The 16,172-nt window shown below is 44.1% G+C and overlaps 1 protein-coding gene across 19 annotated transcripts; it reads right to left on the bottom strand.

Annotated features, from left to right (window-relative positions):
- Window positions 1–774: 774 nt before the first annotated feature.
- NFYA (nuclear transcription factor Y subunit alpha) lies at window positions 775–16,083 on the bottom strand. 19 transcript variants are annotated; one of them, XM_080569354.1, is made up of 11 exons: window positions 13,273–15,427; window positions 13,036–13,141; window positions 12,824–12,945; window positions 11,026–11,112; window positions 8,632–8,778; window positions 7,220–7,351; window positions 6,477–6,582; window positions 5,807–5,973; window positions 4,832–5,005; window positions 4,352–4,453; window positions 775–3,864 (listed from the first exon to the last, which is right to left on the bottom strand). In XM_080569354.1, exons 3-11 carry the CDS (start codon window positions 12,896–12,898, stop codon window positions 3,811–3,813), a joined length of 1,044 nt encoding a protein of 347 aa, XP_080425480.1. In that variant the 5' UTR covers window positions 12,899–12,945; window positions 13,036–13,141; window positions 13,273–15,427; the 3' UTR covers window positions 775–3,810. The 19 variants fall into 19 exon arrangements, with proteins under 19 accessions (XP_080425480.1, XP_080425485.1, XP_080425468.1 ...); XM_080569359.1 differs by having other exon boundaries at window positions 11,026–11,109; window positions 13,273–15,426; XM_080569342.1 differs by lacking the exons at window positions 13,036–13,141; window positions 13,273–15,427 and adding an exon at window positions 15,920–16,076.
- Window positions 16,084–16,172: the final 89 nt, after the last annotated feature.

Here is a 16,172-nt window from a genome sequence, read left to right as displayed (position 1 = left end):
AACTTATTTCTCAATTTTCTTCAGTGGAAAGACTTTAAAAAGAAGATTTTACTGTTTACTTTTTTATGTATAAAACTTAAGCAAAATTTCCTTTCTGCTCTTAATAAATAAGAATTCTGAGAGCAACAGTTGTCTTCAGATGTGTGCGTTGCTCTGTCCTCTTGGGTGAAGTACTTAAACTAGTGAAGTACAATCCTGCTTGCTATTTAGAAAGCACTTTTCTAATGCTTTAGCTGCTAAGTGCTGTCATTCTGGGATCTCCAAGAATTTTCTCTGCTGTATAGTGCAGTAAGGGCTTTTTTTGGTTGGTGTTTTTAATACCATTTACAATACAGTGAACGAAGTTGGATTTAATGGATGGTTTAAGCGTGGTCCACATTTCAATGCTTTGCTTCTGCATGGGTGCTGACAGTGAGGGGAATTTCAGACCCTGAACAAAGTGCCTAGGCTTGCTGTATGGAGCAGGGATGCCTGTAGCACCCACCCAAGGAGAACACACGGTGGGAGGCCCAGTTCCCTCAGTCAGTCAGCTTCCACCACTGGTTGGTGCCAGGCCTCCACCTGCAGCCCCTCAGGCAATGGTGGGATAGGGATGGAGCAAAACAAGGTGCTGAGCTGCCCGGGTCCATCCCATCAAGCAGCCAGGCTCAGGGGATAAGGCCAAGCTGCCTCAGGATGCCTCGATGGTGCCAAAACCGCTGCCTGCCCTCACACTGCCGCTCCTGCCATGGGACTGCAAGGAGCAGAAGGATGCAATAGTGAAGCCAAAGCTGGTTCTTGGTTTATAAATTTTTATTAGCTGGATAGTGTACACAGTACTTACAATTGCATCTATTAAAGACCAAAATACACTTGAAAAAATGCATTATATAAAAAAAATTATAAACTTTTAACTATATACAAACTTTGCCTTACGTTACGCAAATCTCAGTAACCCCCCCCACCCATTCACATGAACATTTTTTCCACCCTCCCCTCTTTTTAACATGCAAAGCCTTGAAGCCGTTTAGCTTAGCATTACTTGAGGACCATTTTCTACATCTCATTCTTTGAACTCGTGTACAAGTGGTTTTTTTTCGTTTTTGATAGGTTCACCGCTCCAGTGTTCCTTGGTCAGCCAACCACGTTTCACATTCTCCCCAAGCCTGTTCTTTTATCCTCATCCTTTATGCACTCCCAAAGTGGAGATTTTGCTCAAGTGTAGCCAATCCACAGAGAATTCTCATTTAATTACTAGAGAGGTTTGAACTTGGTGATGTCTCCAATTTAACAAGTTTACCCAGGAAAAGAAAGCAGACTCTTCTGGTAGCGTGGGTCAATCACATGGACTGATCCCTCCAACCTCACCAAGCAAACACTACTTTTAGAAGTGAACACACATAACCTAAAGCAAATGAAAAACCTGACAGTAGCATTCAGGCTTTCACATCGCTATTTAAAGTATTAACAGTAAGACTTCCTAAATAACACAAATCCGTAGGCCTTAATACACTTTCTACAACAACAGATCAGAGAACCTATATACGAAGGGCTTACTGGGAAAAAAAGTTCTAGCTGTTCTGAAGAAGTTTAGAACTTCTTTAAGAAAAGACATAATTACTCACAAAAGAGAGAAAAGAAAAAAAGAAAGGGAGGGAGAGAAAGAATTAATATGTCAGAGCAATAATCTCTGCTTCTCTAACTCCCAACTGTCTGAGGGGGCTCTCCAGGACAGAGATCAGCTCTCAGTTGCAGAGCAGAAATGTTATGGAGAGGCTGTCTTACTTCAGCACATGAATATTCTACTGACAAAATGTACAGATGCTCTAAAAAAGTATTTACAATAATGCTGCAAATTCAACTAAAGCAGAAGTTGTCATTCCTTCACTGAAAGACCTGAAATGGGTGACCTCACAAGAAATGCCAGGTGCAGATTTTGTAGTTGCCAACTGAAGAAAACAAGCACCAACTGGCCAAGTTTTTTAAGGCGGAAGCAACCAAAGGCACCAAAGATGCCATCAATGCTTTCTGAATAGTTAGAAAAAGCCCTCAAGTAAAATTTGTGAGAAGAGTGTTGGATTACTAATATAATTTAAGACAAAATTCAAAACAAAAGATTTGGAACTAGTCTTCCACCTCCTCCTGTAGCTGCAGATGTCCCTGCACAGAATTTCTCAGTTTCAGCTCACTGCGTCAGATGTAGGAAGGATACGAACACCGAGCTACAAGTTCAGAAGAGAATGAACTTCATTTAAAAAAATCCAGCTAACTGTAAATACCAAATCTGCTTTTCTTCTCTGTACTTTCACTACGTACTTTACAGGTGGCTGATCAAAACACTGTCTTCCTTAGTATCTAAGCAGGCGTACTCTGCCTCCCAGATTGCCTGCTGGCAGTGTAACATCTAACATTTCTCCACATTTCTGTTCCTTCCTCTTATTTTTCTTCTCATCTTTTCATACTTGTAGGTTTAGTGTATTTCTCTTTTATCTTAACAGAATGGTCAAAGCTGCGTCTTTTTGTATCCTCCCAGCCTTTTAGCACTTGCTGATTTCTCCACCGTTTTGCTTCTAGCCATAAGCTTTCGGTAAATAGGAAAAATGTAACAGGGAGATAATATGGTTAGAAAATCCCTTTTTTAAAAACACAAGTACTCCTCCTTCCTTAAGTGCCACTTTTTAAATTTTTATTTAAGAGGATAGTCTGTAAAAAGCCTGAAAGGTTCATCAATATCTGCCTTCATTTGTTTAACAGTCCTTCAGTTACATCAGGATGAGCTGAGTTGTCCTGAGCTGCTGCTGTCACGAAACAAACCCTCACTCTGCATAGGAGAGAATTTTTAGAACTGACTTAGAACAGACATCAAGAAACACTGTCAAAAAGACGGTCAAGTGCTATCACTCTGAGACTGCAGATTTTATTTCTTTTGGAGAAACCATGCACTGGACTGGCAGGTTAGAAGAAAGATTAAAAAATAGTCCTTTGGAAGATACTCGCTTGGAAGTTTTAATCCTTTTATACTACCATCCACTCTTCTTCCAAAGCACCAACTGCTAGCAATAAACATACCAAAAAACACCAGTAAATTGCTTTTACTAATTAAATCCTTATCCTCACATCAACAAACCTCTCCCCTTGCTTCTTGGGCCAGATACACAATAAATCAAGTCCTAATCTCGAACTATTTCTATTATTTTAACTTGATGGCTGAACTTTTCCCAGAGCAGAGCTTGCTGTTTACATATTTTACAGAGTAGACCTTGAGAGAACCCCCTTCAGTTCCTGTCAGTCTCACAAGTGCAAATGCAACAGCAGTGAACAGTTCAGTTGACAGTTAGGTCCAAAGGTGTAAGAAGTGGATGTAAATAACAAGTCTCTACTGGGAAAACAAAGTACTGTGGTGTAGTCACATCAGTGCTGGTTGCTATAAATTGGATTCTGTCTCTGTACAGAAGGGCCGTAACTCCGAGAGGTCTTTGCTGGCCCTGCTTCAGCATGCCAGTTATTGCTGGTCAGTCAGCGGCACACTCTCACCATGGCCAATCTTAATGCAAGAGATGTTATAAAGAAGAAAAGGCATGAGCAGTCAGACTTGGAAATCCCTGCGCTGAATCAGAAGAGTATACCAAGAAAGTCATTAAGTTTCTATTTGTTGAGTCAACTGCGGTTAAAATCTTGACCACACACTGAAAACGTGGTGCTTGCTCTGTAGAAAAGGATAGGCTGTGATATGGCGATTGTCCCATTGAAAGACTTGCTTGATACACTGGTAAGGTAGGACAGACTTGCAGAAGGGACAGCAATTCAGTTACGTTTTTCTTTAAGCAGTGATTAGGAGACTCTGATCATCTGTGTCATTGCTTCTTCGTTGGCCTGAGATGGATCCTACAGATACAAAATACAAGTCATGTATTTTATACGCGTCACGCACTTTTCTGTGACAGCAGAGAATCACACACCTATTTCAATAAAAGATACTCCTGTAACACCTCCTCTTCTGTTCTCCAAACAGGTCACATTTTTACTGGGTTTTATAAGCCACTGTAAGAGAACTGGGATATATAAATCTTAATAATTCCTAATAATGTGTTGTTTCTGGTATTTGGGAAAACCTACTGCTGGTAGGTCTAGGTCTGGTTCTGGTATTTGGGAAGGATTTCATTTTAGAGTGAGAAACAGTCTTCCGCTGAAGCCACAGGACTGCTTTAAAGCACTAATTAGCAACAATTGCTATTTCTACCCTATTACATTCAATCAGTCAGCAGCCTAGCCCCCAAAAAGAACAAAGAAAACAGTAGAAATACACCCCTAAAGTGCATTCTGAATAAACAAAAGTGTCATCTGTCCAAAGGACAGACAAAACTCTGCTTACCTGCATATGAGGGCTGTCTTTTTCCTTTGGTGAGAAGAACCGTCCACCTTCTCCTCGCTTCCTGGCCATGGCGTGACGATGCCGAGATTCATGCAAGTATTTCTGTCACAGTATGGAAGAGGAGAGTAATGAGAGCAGTCTGCACTGCCTAGTTCAGTAATTCCAAGTAAATGAGAACGCAGGGGAAATTCACGACTCACTGGAAGAGCCTACCCAGATCCCATCCTTCCCCACCCACCCGAGATAAAACACTTACAGTAAATGCCTGTTTGCAACACAGTTACACACCTATTCAACAATTAAACATACGGAAAAGAAGCACTACTGCCACCAAGGGACGCAAAGAAATTACTCTGATGTAGCTTATGAACAAGAAAATGTGAAAAATACTACGATTCCAATCCTTATTTTTCTGGTAGAGACGTTTTCTGTGCCTTTCTCATAGAGCAACCCTGTATCAGATCTGAGTTACGTTCTCACCCTTCTTTCTTTGGGAATTTTTCCCTCTGCTTCAAGCTTCGCACGTGCCTGCCTCCTCTTAAGGATCCGGTGATACTGTTTGGCATTTACGTACAGGGGCTCTTCTTCAAGCATCTCTGCTCCAGGCAAAGGTATTCGCTGGATAGCTGGTACTGATCCAGCTCCAGGTACCATCTATGCAGAGGAGAATGATTTTAGTACTTGCAGTTGGAACAAAAAGTGAATGCAAAAATAATTAAAATAAAATAAAATGTTTACAATGGAAAGGGTTTGTGTTTTTCTTCAGGTAATGTACCTACTTATATTGAAAGAAGTAATACAGTTGTTCTCAAACTGCAGGACAAATTTATACAAATCACTCACACATCATCAGCGTTTGCTTTTTTCCTGATAATACTAGAAGTTCAACACAATGTACAATTCTATGACCACGTTACTGCTTCTTGTACAATTTGCATCCACGACATGCTATCATTTCCCTTTCTTTCTGGTTATCACTTATTTAATTTATATGATAATTTCATAACATTTCTTAAGCATCTATTACTTGTAGAGATGCTGACATCTAGTGGGGATGAACAGTAAAGTTCAAGTTAAAAGTTATCACACTACAAAGAAGTAAGAACTGGCAGAAAATGCGTCCGTATGAATCAGAAAAAACATTACAAAGGCATCCGCAAGAAATGCAACAGTCTATTCAATCCTTCTAAATGTCTGCTTATTAGTTAACACCTTATTTGGAATTTCAGCTTCTAGATTTTTGAACTCAATTGCTGTAGTAGAACAGAAGTACAGGGATACAGAAATCACAATAGGAAATGGGCCACTAAAACTGAAAACTTGTATCATTTAATCTCCTGGTAGCTACTGAGAAGCCTGACCATAGCAAGTTGACAAGAATCTCTGACAGTGGCTTGTGCACAGATACCTCAAAGCTCAACCTTTGAAAAGATCAATGGAAGATTAAATACATACCATAACCATTCCCCCTGAGTTGACAACATTTCCAGCAACTGGCAGCGTCACTGTAACAGTCCCTTGTCCGCTACTGGTGGTATTGGTGTTGGCTCCCGCTTGGACAATTTGTGCTCCAGCCAAACTGGCCGCTGGAATGGTGATCATGCCTGTAACAGGGACTGTAACTTTAAGAAAATAAAACACAAAAGAAGAAAAAAAAACAAAAACACGCACACAGAAAGAAGGGAACACCATTAGTCCCACTTCTGTTTGTCACTCATTCACCCTTTCATAAGATGCAAAAGGATTTAGAAATGCATTGCAAGTTCTTAACTAAATTCCATCACCTGGTCATCATGCTTGGTACGTTTTGCATCTGCACAGTAATCCCAGCCTCAGGTAAGTATTCTGAAGTGTAAAAGCAAACTCAAGTGTTTCTATTCTACTACACCTTGCCGAAGAAAAAAAGCAATTTTTGACTTTTCTGGGGAAAAAACTACCTCCTAAATTCCTGTATAAAAACAAACCTTTCTTCTTCCATTCGCTATGACAACATTTCATATCAAAACAATCACAGCATCACCAACCAACACTGCAACTCGTTGTTTTCTTTGACAATAATTACAAGGCAGTAAAATCTATAAAACAGATTTGGAGAAGTCCTGAATTTTTGCACCAAAGCTCCTACCTTGTTGGAGAATGGTTCCGTCAGCATTAACTGGCTGATAGACTATGGTCTGGCCTTCAGCCGTTTGTGCTACCTGTTGGCCTTGAACTGCTATTTGTTGCTGCGTCTAAACAAAACAAAGAACACAGTAACTTTTATAAACTGCTTCTTTCCCAGATTTCACAATTTCTGAATTAACACACAGTGCTTATGACGTTTCAGGCATGTATTTCTTTTGCTTTATTACCAGCATAAAGAAATAGGATGGAGCACAAACCAACTGAATTGAAGAGAAAGTACCTGACGCACGTTTAATAAACTTTTTCTAACACTGCAGTACTTAATATTCAAAGAAACAAGTTCTAGGTTTCCTGTCTCACTAGCAACACGTTAAAGGAAGAAGTAGTCTGTTCAGAAATTTAATTTTGGTCCTAAACAACAAAAACAGCAGAAAACCCGGGTACGACTAGACTATTTCACAAAATGGCACAAGTATGAAATTAGCAATACTTTGTCAAATTTCAACAAAGAGATGAAAACAGCCGTGAACAAATATACAGAAACACGATGGATAAAAACATGCAGTCTATTCATTCTGTCCCAGAGTTATGCATGAAAACACTACAAAAATATTAACTTTAATCTCAAGTTCTCCTCGACATTAATAAATATTTTTTCCTTTTTACTTAACCACAACTTAAGTCATTTGTCAAGTTTCTCTTCCTACGCCTCTCAAGAAAACCCTTTCATGCTGGTGCAGTTACCTGTGTCTGGCCAGCAGTAACTGCAGTCTGTGGCTGCTGTATAATGATCTGCTGGGTCTGGCCCTGCTGCCCCTGTACCTGCACAGCCTGCCCACCTTGAATCTGAATCTGACCTGGCTGGACCAACTGAATCTGTGGAAGAAAGAGTCAGAAAGGAACATTAACTATACCTCTTATTTCTCCCTCCTTGGCCTCAGCATTACCACATCACCTCTGAGGATGATTTACTGTTACAAAGAAAGCACCGATTCTTCTTGTTTTTTCCATTTTAAAATGAAGAGTTTTAATTAATTCCTCTCTACAACACAGCAGTCACTGATGCAACAGCTGTCAGGACCATACAGAACAGAGGAAATGTAACATGCCGGTGTCATCATGCCCTAGCAACTCTCCGCTGCTTACACAGTAAAACGGTCAAAGAAATAAATTACTCACATGAAACTAGGAATAACAATACTCAGGTCAAAGAAAAAAAGAAGAGCAAGATTTAAAGTATCTGTAGAGCGTTAATTATCCAGCATACAGAAATACTCCTGGGCATATATAAAAATATTTTCAGCTTTGCGGAGAAGTCTTTCCATCAATGTAAATATTCGTGAGATAAAAAGAGAAACTGGAATATAGTTTGTCGCTTCCGCTTTAAAAACAAGTTACAGACTTTCCTCAACAACCAGACTGTAAAGAACCTAACCCAAAAAATATTGTCTTTCAGTCAAGGAAACTGAATTCAGTAACTAAATAAACTTCTCAAGACACCAACACAACGTGTGCCTTCCTGGCCTGTGCAGAACTTCATTCCTAAACCTCATTCTCTAATCACTAGAACACTTCCATTAAGCTGCCGTTACAGTTCTTCCCTTACTTTGGAGGTACACACGTTGAGCACCCGCTGAAATTTAAAAACCGTCTTAAGTATTTAAAAATAATTGTTTCTAATAAAATCATCCGATTTCCTTCTACACTATTACTTTCTTTGCAATGGAAATGTTTAAATGCACCTTCAGCCATCACATAAGAGATGAACTCAAGCACAAGAATTTACTTCAGGAAGCTTCATTTTTTTAAAAATAATTTTAAAACTCCTCTTTCTTAGCCATGAATTGAGTAGGCACCAGACCAACTATACTGTAATGGTCAGTGAAAAAAAAAAACACACCAAACTCTAGCTATATTTTGATGGACTGCACTTAAGAGGTTTGCACCATCCCTCACAATATGAAAACCAAGCACAAAGCACATTTTAGTTGCATTTTTAAATAGGCAGCTCATTGTGGCAGATCCACAGCTGGAAAACAACCAGGGCTGCCCAGTTTATTTAACAGTGCTGAGGCAAACACACTCTATCTGACCGGGTAAGAACATCACGGTTCATTCTCTGCAATTCACCTTCAATAAAATTAGGGTTGTCTCACCTGCTGCAGCCCCTGCGTTCCGGAAACCGGGACTTGCATTATGGTCTGGCCCTGACCCCCAGGCACCGCCTGCACCATGATCGGCTGGCCAGTTGATGTGATCAGCTGGCCTCCGCTTACTTGCACCATTAACGGTTGACCCTGGACCTAGGAAACAGGAAAGAAAGAAAAAAACACAAACAGAACAATGAAAATGTCTGGCGGTGTGAAACCAGAGCCTGAAGCGGCTGCCACGTGAGGATGAGCGCTTACCTATCGGAACGTGGTGACCACAGACACCGAGCCACAGTCCCTAAACTGGGCTGATAACCAGCATTAATACCTTTAGTTTCTAAAGCTTTTTCCATGCTGCGCTGCTGGATTTTTTAAATTAACTTTTTCTGCTGCAGTCCAACCAAAACCTCCCATCTAGTTGCAGTAAAGCAGGAAAGGCACGACTGATTTTTTCAGACACAGTAACTACGTTCATGCACAGCCCAAGAGCAAAGTGCAGTAAGAGAAACTTCACTAACCACATCACTACTACTAGTCTTTGACTGGGGCTCCTAATGAGAAGAGCTCTAAATAAGCCACTCTGGCAGAGAGACTCTGCAGTAGCTTCCACTCTCTCCAATTACATGCTTAAACCGTTTCCATTTCCTAACCAGCAGCTATAGCAGGTGATATTCTCAGAGAATCTTCTCACGGTTACTAAATGAAATTATTCACGTAACAGCACAAAACATAGTTCAGTAAGGAAGAGCAACAGAACACATGCAGCAGCCACTTCTTGGACCAGCAAGGCTTGTAGCAGATTTCTAAGTTCTGCGTTAAAGGTCACTGCAACTGGCCACCAGGAAAAAGGCTAAGGAAAAGAAAGGCAAGGGGAAACCTCTCTCTTTAAACATCCTTACCTGCTAATTCCCCAAACGCCCCAAAACAAATCTTTGAATAGACTACAGTAAGCTGAAATGTGAGATGAGTCCTATGAACTAGGTAATGGGTAATCACGCTTAGCTACGCCCCAAGTTGTGTTTTTGTTTCTGAACAACGTCACTGAGTTCTTGGGTTGTTGAGCTGTAGATTTCAAGAACACGCAATACTGAACGTTTGCTCTTCAACCACTCTCACTGTAGAACACCAGACTAAATATCAGCACAGATTTTCATCACATTCTGAATGCCTAAAAAAAATTAATCTTCACTTCACCTAGCTGAAATACCTTAGCGAGTTACATGTTAACGCATCTCCAGACACCACCACAGGGGGACCTCAAGAACCAGCAGGCTAAATAGAATATTGGGACTTCACAGGTCACCCCACACCCCTGCTACACTGTTCTGTTCCTCAACCTCGTTACTATCACATAGGAGTCACTAGCAAAACGGGTAGTACTTCATTGAATTACAAGAGATAAAAGCATGCTCGTGTCAGCCAGAGAGAAGCAGTCAGCAGGACTACATCCAGTAAGCAGAAAGATAAACGTACATTCCAGGAGTCTTGTTAATGCATTAGAGCAAGCAAAAACAACAACAAAAACAGGTGGGGGGAACTGGAAGGGCACAGTGACCCAAGCAATTTAAGTCAGCCAGCTTTTTGTGTTTCAACTCCAAACATAAAAAATGCTGTGTTCAACTTTACACCTGGCAAGTCCATTCGAGCCTCAAACCAAACCAAAATACTTAGTGAACAATGCGCTGATAAATTGCTACGACTGTCCCGGGTTTATCAACTCCTTTAAAAATCTCCTCCGTGAGCTAATAAAGTGACATTTGTGAATGCTTGCAAGACACAAAACGCTTCACACTGAAACAAATCAGGGTTTGAAATGACCTTGCATTTCTTTCCAATTTCTGATGTATTTGTTGTTAGAATACATACTCCTGGGTTTCCGTGTTGTTCACGTATAAATAACAGGTCAGCCACCTCAGCCCTGCAGGAGCTAATGCTATCCCCAGGTACCTTTTCCGATCACAGCTGAAGAAGTCTCCCTCTTCAAGCCGGTGGGTCATCTGCCACCTCCGTCCCGTTCATGTAGGGAAGACACAGAACTACTCACAGTGGGTACCAGAAATCCAATCTTGAAAGCACAGAAAATCTTTGGGTTGCGTCACTTCAGTTCTATCTTTTGAGTTCATTATCTTAGTTTATTTATTTATTTTTTATTTCCTTTTGAGTCCCGTTTCAACCACTATTTGCTTTCAGAATTACAACGGCTGGAATTCACGAATGCATCTGAGACCCAATGAAAAGCTGTAACCCCCGCTCTTTATGGAAAGCTCACATCAAGCCCACAGTATTGGCCACCAATTTTCCTGCCCCTATTTCAAACCCTGTAAGAAACACAGCATTAGATATGTGGTGACGGGGAGAGTCATGCAGTGCTCACATAAACACAATTAGAGAGATCACCACTACCTGGAGGGTCTGGACTTGCTGGCCTGAGGCGGATGCCACCTGAGCCTCAGTCTGCAGCTGGACAGCAGTGACACCACCCTGCTGCTGGGAATAGGAACAGGAATAGCTTGAAACATGGAAATGCACAGCTCAGACAAGAGACAACCACGCTTTTCTGGAAGAGGATGAATTTTAGAACTCATATATGCTGCTCTCGGAACATATGCAACGTGATTACACTAAGCGGATCTAAGAACACAACACTGGCAGACCTACATATGATACTGACAGCCTTCAACATCCCAAACAAAAATCAGTTACAAAGAACACATGAGATCATTTTGCAGAACTTAAAAAATCTCTGCTTCGTTGTCTTAGACTCCTACCTTTCTGCGTAACGTCTCCTTTCACTGCTCGACTTTTTATTGCAAAACGTTCCAGATTTTTGTCCAGACTTGTTAGTTACAATAAAGGCCACACATTTCTTCCTGCACAGAAGAGCAGCAAAGACTACAGGCCTCATCTGTGTCACCTCTGCATCACCATCTTCCCACCACTGACCTTGAAGGATGATCTTGAGAGGTTGCAAGAGCAGTTAAATCTAAAAGCCTCGTCTATCTTTAGCCTCTTTAGTAAGAGTCCCAAAATAATCAATGTTAACTGCGTTAGCTTTTGGGGAGATGTACGACATCTCTCTACTAAAAGCTGTACTACAGCTGGCCTATTAAAATATCTTAGAAAAACATTTCACGTACAGTACAACACTGGCTTCGAGAGTATGAACTAAAGCGAAAGAAGTTATTGTATGTTTAATGCCCTTTACCTACAAGGTATCAATAAAACCAAAGGTATCTTTGGTTACCTGCTGGAAGCAGGTATTTTCAATAATTCTTAATTTGTCATTTTCCAGCCTTAACTATAATCCTCTTCTCCAACTAAATTCAGTAGGAGAAGCTGGACCCAGCTATCAAACCCTCAAACAGGCTGGCGACAAAGCAAAGTACGTCTCGCTGGGAACATAACCCAGCGGTTCATCCGTATGCGAGACAAACTAAGAAACGCCTCTTGCCTTGAATGAGCACAGGATGCAACAAAAATTCAGCAATAGCACGGCTCATCTGAAAATGTATTATCCTATGTGAATGGATGAAGTTTAGTAACACTAAAAACCTACAAGCCTTAAAAACAAAACAGAACAGAACAAAACCCAACCAACCAGCCTGCACACTAACATGTAAACTAGGAAGTTCTTTCTGGAACAGGTGAATTCATCCAAAGATGCAAGGCAGTTTTCTTTCAGTTATTTTGTTTTCCCCCCAATTCTTGTGCTGTGTGTTCATTTTGACCTATCTGTTGTACTAAACTGAAGGATTTCAATTTGAGAAAGCTGGAGAAAGGCTCTATTGGCTCGAACAAAATTTACTTCAATTTGGGGGGAAATCTGCATTGTTCCTTGCAGGCAACTGACTCTTTGGATTAAGATTCTGTTTCCTCCATTTTCAGAGGATTTGTTATTTTCTTCACATCACTTCCAGTCTGCAAACTCCCTACTCCACTGAAATTCGATAATGTATACTATAAAATTAAATTAATAAAATTACAGGTAAGGTGTGGTTTTATTTTAAAAAAAAGCCTACTTACTCTGACTTCAGTGATAAAACAACTCAGTGTTAAACTGCTCAACTGACACAAGTCAGGTAAACACACATCCAGACAGTATCATGAAGCATCTCGCTGATTCTGCAGAACTCTGAGAAGAAGCAGGTTTGCAATTCAGCACCGGCAGTGCCAAATCACCCACTTCGACCTCCCGTACCTGCTGCTGAATCTGTCCAGCTTGCACGACGATCTGCTCTGTGGAACTGTTACTGTTGGCTGTGTACTGCTCCATAGCGCTTCAGCTCCAACGCTGAACAAGGCACACCTCAGTCCGTGTAGCTGGCAAGGCGAGAAAAAAAAAAAGCATGTGATAATTGTCCCGAGGCTGGAAAATGGGCATCACCCTCCGGTAGCTGGAAAGCAAACCACCTGTGACCAGCGAGGTGACGCCTTGGTCGCGGTCACACAGTCAGAGCTGCTGCTTCACCAAGGATTTGTCTCCTTCGTGGCACCGTACTTTCATTTATTAACAAAGCTGGAATTTTTATTTGAAAAACATGTTATTATCTCAAACTCAGTTCTGTAATTATCTTCAACTAATAGCTATAAAGCTGCCTGTTTTACTCGGCATGTTCCGGCCTATGGACAGTTGCCTACAGTACTTACTGGTGGAGGAGAAGGGCCTTCGCTTTTAAAAATCACAAAACGCAATGGTCAGGTGCAAAACTGAACGAGATTTTGAGGCTTCAACAAAGCGAAGTGACACAGGCTCTCCTTCCCCAACTCCACTGCACTGCCTCCTTTTATCTCTTCCTTCTCCCCCTCCTTTCTTGTATTCTGAAAACAGACAGCAGACCTCTCATTTCCTGGACTCTTGCCTAGCCACACGCAGAACGCAGAGCTGAAATAAAACACCGGGTTCCATAACCTCCTTCTCCCCGACATTTCTTCTCAGTGGATCAACAAAGGAAGGATTCTTACTGCTGCTTTTAACGATGTACTTGATTTAACCTGTGGCTGAGCCTGTACCTGCTGCTCGAGTGAAAAAGCAGAGTATGGCTTCCGTCTTCCAAGTCTAAAGCAACAACAAAAAGAAGCAACAGGCCACTTCAGTTTTCAAAGAACCATACGAAATGCAGTCCCAATTTCCTCCAGCTGTAATAGACACTGCGGTAACTGCTGTCGCGATGTAACCGCACCGCTCACGCTCCCTGCTCCTTAGCTTTCCAACATCCTTTGTACTTCAGCGCCTTGCATTATCTTAGCAACACTACCTTACTCCTGTAACCTTATAAAAACCACAATGATTTTATTCACCGCTGATTTCTTCGGTGTCAACACCGAACACTGCGTAACTATGAAGAAAGACAAAAAACAGCATGTAACAAAACAGATCAGAAGCAGGTTTACTACGGGGGCCATAATACTCAGCCGCAGTAGAGCAAGAATCAGATCTGTGGTTCACAATTCGGATGCAGCAATGCCAACCCTGGAGATCACACAGACACTGTGAGCCCCAGGACAGAAAAGCACTTCATTTGGAGGCAGTATTAACTCCGTCCTCGGCCCATTTAGTAACAGTTTTTCCAGAGATTGCCAAAATATACTTAATTTCTGCCCTAAATGCTTGTGGGGCTATCAGGAAACAGCTCCCACATCTCGTTCTTCTGGGAAGTTTTTCAGTAACAAGCACAGGATGCCACTGAACTGTATTTGCCAAAAGTTCTCTGGCTTTCTTTACACCAAACACCAAATTAAGCACAGGGATACGTCTATTTGGGAACGCTTCTTCTCAGACCCCCGCGTCAAGCCCCTATCTTGTTAGGGTAAAAAAACAGCAGCATCGTAGCCCTAGTCCTTTGCACAAGCTGTGGCTAGCCGGTGTTACATACAGAAGGTTTTACACGTGCTGGATCATCGTCCTCCGATTTCCTTTATTAAAGCAGAAGAGCAGCAGCGTTACTCTACCAAAGTTACATCGCAATGACCGGCGTTCTGCTTCAATGGGCGTGCTCCTCCCACTGAGCTCACTCGTCAGCTCCTCCTCACTGGGCCCTCGCCTGCACTGAAGATGACTTCAGAGCTCATTTTATTCACGTGTTCACGTGTGACTGAACCTACAGCAGCGGTTCCCTATGCTAGGAATTAGTCAGTCACGGAAGCACCGTTGAGAAACGTGTCCCACCCTGGAGGAAAGTCAAGGAATTGGCAGAGCTCTCCAGGGCTGATCACAGTCCTCAAAGGACGCCAGCAGAGGACAGCCGCCCCCACAGAGCCGCGGACAGGCTTTCACTGAACACCAGCGCAGAGACGCCCCTGCCTCATCTCACGCTGCTGAACAGAATCCAACGTGTGGCACCCGTGTGTTGTTTGCGATCTCCGTACCCAACTTTCAAGGCAGGGAGGCTCACTCAGGGGCGTTTTTACCGTGTGGCAGAAGAGCCTGAGCCCTGGGGCTTTCCTCAGCGGGGCCGCAGCTCCCTGGGGGCAGCTCCCATCAGATGCGGGCTCACGGCTGCCATTTCGTGCCTGGCACTGGGACCCCCGGGGGAAGGGAGGGAGCCCCCTGCCCGCCTTGGTAGTGGGATGGGGAGGGAGAGAAGGGGATGAGGAGGAGGATGAAGAGGCACACAGCTGGGCCAGCAGGAATCCTAGAATCATCAGGGTTGGAAGAGCCCTCCGAGATCACCTGGTCCAACCACCCCCTGCCACCAGCACCCCCTGAGCCCTGTCCCCAAGCACCGGGCCCGACCTCTCCTTGAACACCCCCAGGGACGGTGACTCCCCCACCTCCCCGGGCACCCGTCCCAACGCCTGACCGCTCTTTCTGAGCAGCAATGTCTCCTCATTTCCCACCTGAACCTCCCCCGGCCCAACTCGAGGCCGTTCCCTCAGGCCCTACCCCTGGATATCTGCGGAACCACAAAGCTCCCCCTCCCGAGGGCGGAGCCCTACCGTCCCCCAGCGGCCCCGTACGGGCACGACCGGGCCCTACGGGGGAAGAAGGGAAGGGACGGGAGGAGGGACGGGAGGAGGGACGGACGGAAACCGGGCCCTGCGCCGGGCCGGGCCGGGCCGGGCCTGCCCCGCTCCTTCCCCTCCACCACCTCAGCACCTCCCGGTGCCCTCCGCAGCCTCCTGCCCGGTACCCTCCCGTTCCCCCGGTACCCTCCCGGTACTCCTCCGTCCCCCCCCGGGGCCTCCCCGTCCCCCCCAGGGCCCCTCCTGCCCCGGGGCCGCCGCCCCCGGCCCCCTGCCCCCGCCCGGCCCCGCCCGGGGCGCTGGGGGCGCCATCTTGGCTGCTCGCGCTCACCCGGGCCTCGCTCCCCCGGTTGGGCCCCGCCGCTGATTGGCTCCGCCGCCGCCCGCCGCAGCCCAATCAGCGCCTCCGCGCAAAATGGCGCCCAACCCCGGACAAAGGCCGCCTCCCGCCGGCCCCACCTCCCGCACGTGGCCCCCTCGGAGGAAGGCCCCGCCCGCCCGCGGCCCCCGCGCATGCGCCGTGGGAAGGGAGGGCGGCTCTCAGGGCGGCGGTGGCCCGCGGCGCGCATGCGCCGCCCCGGCTC

Source organism: Anser brachyrhynchus (genome assembly GCF_964034855.1).
Source record: "Anser brachyrhynchus genome assembly, chromosome: 27".
In the NCBI taxonomy this organism is placed as follows: Eukaryota; Metazoa; Chordata; class Aves; order Anseriformes; family Anatidae; genus Anser; species Anser brachyrhynchus.
The sequence above is the reverse complement of the archived record's forward strand: the minus strand, read 5'-3'. Positions and strand labels throughout refer to the sequence as shown.

Coding starts and splice junctions, on each gene's coding strand:
- NFYA (XM_080569342.1), bottom strand. CDS start 12,898: ATGGAGCAGTACACAGCCAACAGTAACAGTTCCACAGAGCAGATCGTC. Junction 8,779..11,025: donor AAGTCCAGACCCTCCAGGTA/GTGGTGATCTCT, acceptor CCTGTTTCCTAG/GTCCAGGGTCAACCGTTAAT. Junction 5,974..6,476: donor CGGAACCATTCTCCAACAAG/GTAGGAGCTTTG, acceptor ATTTTCTTAAAG/TTACAGTCCCTGTTACAGGC.